This window comes from Myotis davidii, unplaced genomic scaffold (genome assembly GCF_000327345.1).
Source record: "Myotis davidii unplaced genomic scaffold, ASM32734v1 scaffold461, whole genome shotgun sequence".
Taxonomy (NCBI): Eukaryota; Metazoa; Chordata; class Mammalia; order Chiroptera; family Vespertilionidae; genus Myotis; species Myotis davidii.
The window spans coordinates 1,426,058-1,437,172 of record NW_006295825.1 but is presented as its reverse complement, the minus strand read 5'-3'; the positions used below and the strand labels follow the sequence as shown (position 1 = coordinate 1,437,172).

General features: G+C 46.3%; 1 protein-coding gene across 5 annotated transcripts in view; it reads left to right on the top strand.

The window, feature by feature from the left end:
* Positions 1-3,867: 3,867 nt before the first annotated feature.
* Positions 3,868-11,115, top strand: part of SLC24A1 (solute carrier family 24 (sodium/potassium/calcium exchanger), member 1) — a 35,948-nt gene continuing 28,700 nt past the window's right edge. For 3 of the 5 annotated variants that reach the window (XM_015568503.1, XM_015568504.1, XM_015568502.1), the window contains exons 1-2: positions 3,870-4,397; positions 6,175-8,140. In XM_015568503.1, coding sequence (XP_015423989.1) covers positions 6,305-8,140 — 1,836 coding nt within the window. In that variant the 5' untranslated portion in view covers positions 3,870-4,397; positions 6,175-6,304. Of the gene's footprint in view, positions 4,398-6,174; positions 8,141-11,115 lie in introns of all 5 variants that reach the window. The other 2 variants (XM_015568506.1, XM_015568505.1) reach the window with 2 other exon arrangements.

Below are 11,115 nucleotides of genomic sequence, written 5' to 3'. Positions count from 1 at the left end.
TCCAGCTCGGAGGACGCTCGGGGCGCGTTCTCTTCGGCGCGGTCCTCTGTCCTCGCTGCTGCCTGCGTGACGACCCCGCGCCTCACAACACTCCTCTGTCGCCGCGGCTGAGCTGTGTGCCCCCCTTTCCGTCCTCCCCGTCCATTCTCAGGCTCTTCCCCCATTTACCTCTGGCCTCCTGCCCACCTGGCCCTGGTTCCCGAAGCTCTGTGACCTCTTCGCACTTTTGTCTCCTGCTCATCCGGCCCCGTCGGTGCCACCAACCCAACCCTCTCTGATGGTTGCCCCCTCTTCTCCGCCCCCTACGGACCCTCCCTCATGTTCTCTGAACCAGGCGACAGCGTCCTCTTCATACCCTTGTAAACTACAATTACTGCCGGGCAGTGCTCAGACTAAGCACGCTGTGTGTGTTTCTTAGCTGACCTGGGCCGACTTACATGGCGAGACTTTTCCTCCTGGCCTCCCCAGCACGTGGCTCTCGTTACCCCCACCCCTCGTTCAGGGGAGCCGAGGGAGAGTCCAGAATTTCCAATTATTTCCCTACGGGAAAGGAGTTGTCTCGCTGCCCCGAATGTGCTGGTGCCTCAGCCATCAGGTCGCTGTCCTGGTAGTTTCCACTCAGTTCCGTGGACTGATTTGTTATCTCGGCCCTAAAGCTGAGGTTTACTAGTTCGCTGATGGGGGTGAGATCTTGGCGACCGAGTTCTCCTGCATTCAGGCCTTCGGGAGTCCAGGGAAGTCAAGGGCGAGGTATTAAACCCGACCACAAAAGGTAGAACTGCCAAGAGGACTGCGTCACTCAGGGCTACCAGTGAGTGCTTTTGTTTTTGTTTTAAAATTCTTAGTAGAGTCCCATTAAAATCAGAAGGTTGTTCAGTGAATATAAAGTCAGAGAACATCAGCAGAAAGAGTTAGAAGGCCTTATTTATTATTTTTTAATTTTTAAAATATGTTTTATTGATTTCAGAGAGAAACATCCATAATGAGAATCATCCATCGGTTGCTTCCTGCACGCCCCCTGTTGGCGATCGCCCGCCACCCAGGCGTGTGCCCCGACTGGGAATCCAACGGGACCTCCTGGTTCCTAGGTCCGTGCTCAGCCCCTGAGCCACACTGGCCAGGCTGGAAGGTCTGAAAGGAGATGTCTTTCAAGCCATCGCTGGCTAATGCATTTCTGTTTTCCCCCAATCAAGAGACCCTCATCATTTGCGTATTTCCGCACACACATTAAAGGAAATCAAGAAACAACCTCTTTACATAATCTATCATCCCCTTTCTTTTTCTCTGCTTTGAAGCAGTGGGTGCTGTCCCAGAAACTTGGAAAGCCCAGTGGTTTGGTCTTCAGCTGGGCAGAGCAGAGGTCAGTGACAGGAATACCAGCCCGCTCACAGGGCCAGCACTGGGCTCAGGGGAAGTGCATACCTGCAATCCTGCCAGGGCCCGTATGGAAAATGTGGACTCCCAGGCCATGCTGACTGAATCGGAATTTCATAATTTGGTGCCTGGAATCTTCATTGTTAAGTCCAAGATGATTTTTAAAAAAATATATTTTATTGATTATTTACAGAGAGGAAGGGAGATAGAGAGTTAGAAACATCGACGAGAGTGAAACATCGATCAGCTGCCTCCTGCACATCTCCCACTGGGGATGTGCCCGCAACCAAGGCACATGCCCTTGACCGGAATCGAACCCGGGACCCCTTCAGTCCGCAGGCCGACGCTCTATCCACTGAGCCAAACCGGTTTCGGCCCAAGATGATTTTTCATCCACAGAGGTGAAGGGTAAGGAACGAGTAAGTGAAGAAAAGGGGAAGAAAGAGGGTTGGGGGAAGCAGTAAGCCCATCTCCCTTTTCTGTTCTTTCCCTTTCACTTTCCTATACTATCCTTTGCCGGTGTCTTTCTTCCTGCCTCCTCTAGCCTAGAGCTTGCCCATTCCCAAACCATACTTGAAGTTCCAGGCTTTCCCCTTTCTCCCAGCCCCAAACCACATTCCACTATTTTCACCAAAGGGGGTGTCTAAAGAAATAGTTGTGACCCCTCTCTCTTCTTAAAATATTTGTTACAATGAAATTTCAAATTAGACACAAATAGGGGAAATAGCATAATAAATCCTCATGTACCCTTCACTCAGCTTCTTCTGTCAACTCAATTCTCAATCTTATTTCATTTATACCTCTACCCACTTTCCCCAACATATTATTTTGATGCAGATTCTAGACTGGATATCATTTGGTCCATAAATATTTCAGTATGTAGCTCTAAAAGATAAGGGATTATTTTTTAATCAATAAACTTTATTTTTAGAGCATTTTTAGGTTCATAGCAAAATGGAGTGAAAAGTACAGAGAGTTCCATATACTACACACACACACACACACACACACACACACACACACACAGAGCCTTCTGCACTAGCAACATCTCACACCAGAGTGATATATTTGTTATAAATCCATGAACCTACATTGACACATTATAACCCAAAGCCTCTGGTTTACCTTAGGGGTCACACTTGTTGTTATACATTCTATAGATTTGACAAATGTATGATGACATGTATCCACCATTATAGTATTATACCAGAGTAGTTTCACTGCTCTAAAAATCCTTTGTACTCTGCCTTTTTATCCCTCCCTCTCCCCTGACTTATAACAACCACAGATCTTTTTATTGTCTCCATAGTTTTGTCTTTTTCAGAATGTCATATAGTTGGAATCATACATTGTGTAACCTTTTGAGATTGGCTTTTTTTGCTTAGTAATATGCATTTAAGTTTCCTCCACGTCTGCTCATGGCTTGATAGCTCATTTCTTTTTAGGACTAAATTATTCCACTGTGTGAATTGGGTTCCTTTTTCCATCTTTCTGGGCAAGACTGAGAGGGTGTTATAGAGTTTGTGGGAGAAGGGAAATAACTAGGTCTGGGTCTGCCTGCAAGAGTCTGGAGGCAAGGATGTAACTAGCAGAGGTCAGCCCCTCTACCCAGGCTTCCGACATTCAGAGTGACTTCAGGACACCCAGAGATGAAGCCAGCTCTTCCACAGTGGGTGGCACCTCTGTGTGCTCTGGAGAGGAAGCTGGGAACCTTCCCACTGTCGTAGGCCACTTGGGGGGACGTAGGGTAGTGAGGAGGCTCTCAGGGATTACCTGCTCTTTCCACTGAAAATAATCAAAGCGGCTATACATATACCTTGGGGAAAACAGGACGGGGAGAAAGGAGCATCCAATAAGTATCAGGCAGACTTAGCTGAATGATTGAAAAGGCTGCCAGGTCCATGGCTGGGGTCATGAGACCCCCCAATTGCCTCACTGCACTGCCACTTCATTCACCTCCAGCCCTGGGGTATCTTGGGATGTTCTAGTCTGCTCTAGGGAGATCTGTCAGTGCCCTCTTCCCCAAGGCTTCCTCTTAGTCGTAATAAAATATTTTGCATGTGTGAAATGCTTTAAAGTTTTATAAAGTATCTTCCCCACATTCCCTCATTTTAAAAAAAATAAACTATTTCTGCCCTGGCTGGTGTGGCTCAGAAGGTTGAGTGTTGTTCCATGCACCGACAGGTTGCCAGTTCCATTCCCAGTCAGGGCACATACCCAGGTTGCGGGTTCCCTCCTTGATTTGGGTGTGTACAGGAGGCAGTAGATCCATTTTCTCACATTGATATCTCTCTCTCTCTCTCGCTCTCTCTCTCTCTCTCTCTCTTTTCCTCCCTTCCTCTTCTCCCTCCCTCTCTAAATTCATTAAAAACATATCTTTTAAAAAATAGACTATTTCTTAGAGCAGTTTCAAGTTCACAGCAAAATTGAGCTGATATTCCCTCATTTAAAATTATGATTCTCACATCTACCCTACAAATAGGTAAGTGGCTATTATTATCTCCACATTTACATTTAGAATCACACAGTAGCAAATGGAGCATGTTGCTAACTGAGGTCTTTTGATCTCTTAAGCCCCAGGCACTTTCTCTTGGTTCTTACAGAGCGAATTCTGAATCTTTCCTTCCCACAAGCTTAGAAACCCCAGGCCATCTCTCATTCCCAGAAGTTAGAAGCAAGTTTGAGAAGTTCCCCCCTCTTCCCCCTTCACTGCAGAGACCTATGCAAGCCCATCTGGGTCCCTGATGGAAGGTGCACCCTCTTAGTCTCTGGCAAAGGCACCAAGACCCAGAACTTGTACAAGGCCCTGATAAGCTTCTTAGAAGGGGTATTAGCAGGGATTGGATATTCTTCCCTGAGATGCCCTTCACTCCCGACCCTGTCTTCAACTAGGATTCCATAAGAGAGCTGGGGGCAGGAGAATGGGGTAGTCCTTGCTGTCTAGCTTCAGACCCACTCTTTGAGATCCTGGATTTTGACAAGTTTCCAGAACGGAGAAGACACCCAGATGTCCAGGTTTGAAGGTAGGTGATTAAGTAGGATGGTGCCGGCTCAACTCTGTTATATAACACAGGCATATCAGAAAGAGGGAGACCCTCCGAAGCTTCTGTAGGAGATTCAAAGTGTTGAATTTATGGTAAGGGACAGGGTGGACAGGGAGATGGCGGGAAGATAATTATAGGAATCTAGAACAAAGAAGGAGAATCACTAATTTTGTAATTCTTTTTTCGTCCCTCTTGTGCTTGTTAAGACGATTGCATTTGCATCTCTAGTGTGGTAGCCGGAAAGACGGGCACTAGAAGGCTCCTTTGCACTGCTACTCACTAGCTGTGTGACACTGAGCAAGTCACATCTCTCTGGACCTCAGTTTCTTTTTTTTTTTAAATTTATTGATTTGAGAGAAAGAAACATCGATTTGTTGTTCCCTTTATTTATGCATTCTCTGGTTGATTCTTTTATGTGCTCTGATCAGGGATGGGACCCACAACCTTAATCAACTGAGCAACCAGGTCAGGGCTGGATCTCAGTTTCTTCATGTCTCAAATGGGGAGTTATACTAAACTGTGTTAGTAACTTCTACCTTTAACCACCTAAGGTTCTATGGGTTACTCATCTCCCTTCCAATAGATTACCTCATATGCAAAACTGATCATTTCTAGGTACTATTTTGTAATAATCTGAGGACATTGATTGGAGATTTAACAAATATTTACTTGGATTGGGCCTCAGTGCCCTTGATAAATTGAGGATTCTCTGAGGGTCTTTCATGTTCTTTCTTCCTGCGTCCTTATGTAAAATAGCCCTTATGGAGCACTTGATTCTATACAGTGCTTTTCACTGACCTTATGTATTTTACTCTCCCAACATTCCTATGACTAGGTATTGTTATTACTATTTACATAGCTAGATACTATTATTACTATTGTCATTTCTATTCCATTGAATGAAATAATTTAAATTTAACAGATACTATCTATATAATAAAAAGTTAACTGGTTAAACTGAACAGTAAGTTATACTGACCCCTGGCCTTTAGTTTCCCTTCTCCAGATGTCCTTCCAGAGATCATCTTTGCATGAACTATGCATATATATTATGCCCATTTCACAGATGAGGCCCTGAGGCTCAGCTCGTCCAGGGTGACACAGATGTCAAGCAGCAGAGCTGGGAATCCAGGTCTTTGACTCCACTCTCCATATTCCTCCTGCCACATTACACTGTCTGAGAACCTTCATGACATTAACTTTTTATTTTACTTTCTTTTTTAATTCTTTATTGTTGAAAGTAACATGACATTAACTTTTACGCTTTATCCCCCTGACGATATGGTGGAATTGTTTTAAGTAAGTCTGAAAAAAAAAAAACACCTAAAAAAAAACCCATGCAGAGTTGTCATTCTTCCACTGCTGCCTCTTTTTGTCCAGAGCTTAAAACCACGTCTTTTTACTTCCCTTGCGCCTTTAATAAGGTGAGATCTGTGGCCTGGGGCACCAACTACATATGAGCTCCCAGCATTTCAGGCTCGCACTTAGGAGGGCTGCCAGACCTTGGGTGGACCCAGCTCAGAACCAGCTCCGGCTGCTGGCATGCCTGCACGGCACCGAGGATGTCTAGATGCTCTTTTCCCCCCAAGCAGGCACTGCCCCCTTGAGCAGGGGGCAGAGGTAATTTTGTTCTAACAGAAACAACTGTCTTCCACCACAGTGGCCCCTGAATGAAGTGATACTCTTTCCAGAGAGGACCCCATCATTCCTCTTAGGGACAGATAACCTCTCTTATTTAATTTCTCCCTCTCTCTAGGTTTGTGGATATCTCTTAGCTGGGCTTCATGGAGAAATCTTCCCTGATCACCAACCTGAATCCCAGAACAACCCCCATCTTTCAGTGAACAGAATGAGAGGCCTTCCGTAACCTGGCATAACTGGCCATCATGGGGAAGTTGATCAGGATGGGGATGCAGGAAAGGCGGTTACTCCTGCCAAAACGGCTTCAATGGAGTCGCTTCCTCTTCCTACTGGGAATGTTGATCATCGGTTCCACCTACCAGCACCTGAGGAGCCCTCTGGGCCTCCCCTCACTGTGGGCAGCAGTCTCTTCCCAATACCCTGTAAAGCTGGCCAGCCGGGACCTTCCCAGCAACGAGATGATGACGGTGAGCAGTGACCCTCCAAGGGCTAGTTCTGAAATGGAGGGTGAGACACTGGAACCCCAGGGCACAGTGGGCAAGGAGGAAGCAACAGCTGGCATAACAATGGAGAACACTCTCGATACACCCAGAAGAATAGCCAACATCCCTCCCACAGAACCTAAGAATAACTACAGCCCAACAGCAGCAGGCACAGACAGAACGAAGGAAAACACCCCAACCAGACCAAGTGGAGTACTGAATCACTACACCCCAACTTCAAGCATATCAACAATAAAGAATTATACCCCAGCAACGCCCAGGGGAGAAATGAAGCACTACCCCCCAACTCGAGCCAGGGGAAAGGTGAAAAAATACACCCAATCCCCACATGGTAGAATAGTAAACTCTGCCCCATCCACATTCATGACAATGACAAGAAGCCATGGGATCACTCCCAGAACGACAGTGAAAGACATTGAAACTGTGGCAACCTACAAAATATTGGAGACCAGCCCCTTCAAGGGAGTCGTGGAGGAAACCACCCCAACTACTAAGAGAATAACTGATAAGACTCCAACTTTCCTGATAAATGACATAGAAACAAACATCTTGACTTCTCCTAGGAGTGCAGTGGATAAGAACACGCTGACTACCCCCAGAAGAGTGGACAATAACAGCTCAACCAATCCTCGGAGGTTAGTGGGAAAGAGCAACCTGACGACTTTCCAGGGAATAGTTTTAGAGCACACTGCAGCCACCTCTGATGGGCAAGTGACAGTTAGCACCAGGGTTAGGAATCCCTCGTCCAGAACCAGTGCACCAACCACTGGATTATCCTTAGCCACCTTCTGGGGGCTGGCGAAGAAACCTCCCAGAGCACCAAGCACCTCAGTAACCCTCAGCATCAGGGCAAATCCAACCACCCAGGTTCGTCACTGTGTGGAGCCAGCTCCAGCCATGCCCACTACCCCCTCCCCGAGCCTGACAACGGCCCCGCTCCCAGAGGCACCCAGCCCCAGTCCCTCGGCGCTGCCCCCCAGCTGGCCAGACCACCCTAAGGCAGAGTACCCCCCAGACCTGTTCAGCGTGGAGGAGCGGAGGCAGGGCTGGGTAGTCCTGCACATCGTTGGCATGATGTACGTGTTTGTGGCCTTGGCCATCGTGTGTGATGAGTACTTTGTCCCAGCCCTGGGTGTCATCACAGACAAGCTGCAGATCTCTGAGGATGTGGCTGGTGCCACATTCATGGCTGCTGGAGGCTCTGCCCCCGAGCTCTTCACCTCCCTCATCGGCGTCTTCATCTCCCACAGCAATGTGGGCATCGGCACAATTGTGGGCTCTGCTGTGTTCAACATCCTCTTTGTCATCGGCACCTGTGCCCTATTCTCCCGGGAGATCCTCCACCTCACTTGGTGGCCCTTGTTCCGTGACGTCTCCTTCTACATCCTTGACCTGATGATGCTCATTCTCTTCTTCCTGGACAGCCTCATTGTCTGGTGGGAGAGCCTGCTGCTGCTGCTGGCCTATGCCTCCTATGTGTTCACCATGAAGTGGAACAAGAAGCTTGAGCTCTGGGTGAAGGAGCAGCTCAGCAGGTGGCCAGTGGCCAAGGTCATGGCCCTCGGGGACTTCAGCAAGGTGAGAACAGGGTAGCTCGGGTTTTTCTAGCCACTTTGGGGCAGAAGGGTGAGGGGAGGCTGGGACTAAAGAATGGAAAGTGCTGGGTCAGACTTCAAGAGATGGGTGCTCTGGTTCCCTTGCTTTTCATTCAACTTTTAGAGGCCTGTTCTCTGCCAGGCACTATTCTGGGGTCTTTGTCCAGAGTGACCTTGGGTCACCCCCCCTCATCCTGTAAAATGGTTATTACTATGATCCCCCATTGGTAGGAGGAGGAACTGAGGCCTAATGGAATCAAACCACTTGTTCAATGTCACACAGCAAATAGGGGGTGGAGTCAGGATTTGAACCATGTTGTCTGGCTGGGTCTTTGGAAATGATATTTGAGCTGGGCTTTGGAAAATGTCCAAGGAGATATCAGGCAGGGAAAAATGATAATCTCTTTCATGTGCATGGTGTTTAGGGTTTATCTAGTACTTAGTTTCATTTAATCTTATTTGTTCACATTCCAGACTTGGAGGGTCTGGTGTCTTGGATGGGGTCCGAGAAAGAAGGGGGAGGCTGTTTTTGGTTTTGTTCTGTTTTTATTTTTATTTTTTAAAATATATTTTTATTGATTTTTTACAGAGAGGAAGGGAGAGAGATAGAGAGTTAGAAACATCGATGAGAGAGAAACATTGATCTGCTGCCTCCTGCACATCTCCTACTGGGGATGTGTCCGGTACATGCCCTTGACTGGAATTGAACCTGGGACCTTTCAGTCCGCAGGCGACGCTCTATCCACTGAGCCAAACTGGTTTCGGCTGTTTTGTTTTTAAAATAGTGAAGATGAGAGCTCCATTCATCCACTGACAAGCCAACGCTAGGTGTCGAGCCCTCTCTCTGTGCTGACTGGAGACCAGATACCAGGAGTGCTAACCCGGGGGCTTTCTCCTGTTCCTTTCCAAGAAGTTCTCTGTCCCCGTGAGAAGCCTTCCTACTGAATCCATTGCATGATTCAATAACCTGGAAGATTGACTTGGGGGAGTGATTTCTGAAAATTCATCTCAAAGATGTTTATTCAGTGAGACTCCAAAGTGAGGGCACCTTAGGGAACACAGACCCCTTTATCTCCTGCTCCTAAAGCTAGAGTTTGGGCAAAGGTTGGCTCAGAGCCTGCCTGCGTCAGGTCTCAGTGAAGCCACTGGTGCGAGCAGAATTTTGCGTGCAAAGAGTGGAAGGACTTAGCTACTTAATCCAGAGTAGTTTTGATGAGTGGGCAGGATGGAGACAAAACTCAGCAACATGTCTGGGAGATACATGATGCAAAGGAGATAAAATGTACTTTCTTTAGGATTTTTCAGATAATGTGGTGTTCTGGCCGGAGCTCGGAACTGAGAGTTAGGAAACTTGGGTTCTAATCTGATTCTGCCTCTAACTAATTATGTGACCTTGGACAGGTCCCTTCATTTCTTTGGGGGAAAATGAGAAAGTCAAGCTAATCACCAAAAGGTCCTGTTTAGTTATAATATTCATTGATAATGTCCTGTGTGCAAGTGAATTCAGTTCTGGCAGGCTTCAGCACAATGGTTATTTGTCTGATCTGATCAACTGAGCTCCAGTTGCCTTATTTGAAGATTGCCCAAAAAGGAGAAATGTTCTGCCCAAGGTCATACAGCTGGCAGTTACCAGAGCTGGGATCCAGTATCCTAACCTCCCATTTGGCACTATTTCCCACTATTTTCTCTGTTTCATGAAGCCAGAGACTTAAAAAAAGAAGGGGAGGCTCACAGTGTCCCGTCACTCACTATGAAGAAGCAGGGCCTGCCTCCAATGCAGTTCTCAGGATTGGCTCTGCTGGGGGTGGCCATGGAGCCTGGTACTCTCCTCTGAGGAAAGTATTTACTGCCTGGTAGACACCAGGCCAGCAGATTTCAAAAGGCCTTCGGCTTGCCTCCCAGTCCTTCATAGTAATTCTGTTTTTATTTAAACTCTGCAAATTCTGAACCTGTCATTTTGTCAGAGCTAGACCATCAAAGCAAAGCTTGCCAATGACGTGAAGCATAATCATGATTTCAAAAGAGAATTTGTAACCTCCTCCTGAGACTTTTCAAAGGCTTCATCGCAGCTGTTTGCCAACCAGTGAGAGTGGTGCTGTTACAACTCTGTTCTTAGCTATTTGTCAAAACAGATCCAGTTTATGATTTTTAATGAATAGAATGATGTTTTTAAAAGCAGGTTGAATGACTGGCTATATTTGAAAGCAAATCTATATTTATTTAAAATTAAAAACCTATAGCTTAGACTTCCCAGCACTAACTACTGCCTGCTAAAAATTAGTCCAAATAACTCAAGAATTATATCTGTTTTGAGATGGTTTTTAAAACTGTGTGGATTTGGAGTTTCACCCCAGGTTTCTTCTAGCCAGAGAAAGAAGGAATTGACTTTGTTTGTATTATTATGTCTGTGTTTGGCTGGCCAAGACCTATGGTCTGGTTAGAGAGAGATCAGCTATCCTGGATTTCACTGACAGCTAGGGAGACACCATTCTATTTTGAATTCATGAAGCAATTCTCTGAAAATCCAGTCTTTGTTCTGGAATTCATTTTGATGGTTTATGCAGGCATATGTACCGTATTTGCCGGCGTATAAGACGACTGGGCGTATAAGACGACCCCCTAACATTTCCACTCAAAATACAGAGTTTGTTATATACTCGCCGTATAAGACTACCCCCTCTTCCGCACACCTTCCACACACCAAATAAAAGGTAAAACAATATCAGATTTGATTTTAACATTTTAATTTATATTCAAATGCTTATGACATGCAGGAAAACTGTCACAAGGCTGTATGTAATCAAACATATACATAAAACAGTGCAAGTTTATTACCGGTAAACATACCGGTAATTCACTAAAGAAAACACACTCTATAGACTGGTACCGTAGATGCTTCTCAGGAACACAGGCAAGCAGCCCACAACCTAGAGGGACTGTCAATGATAGAAGAAAGAT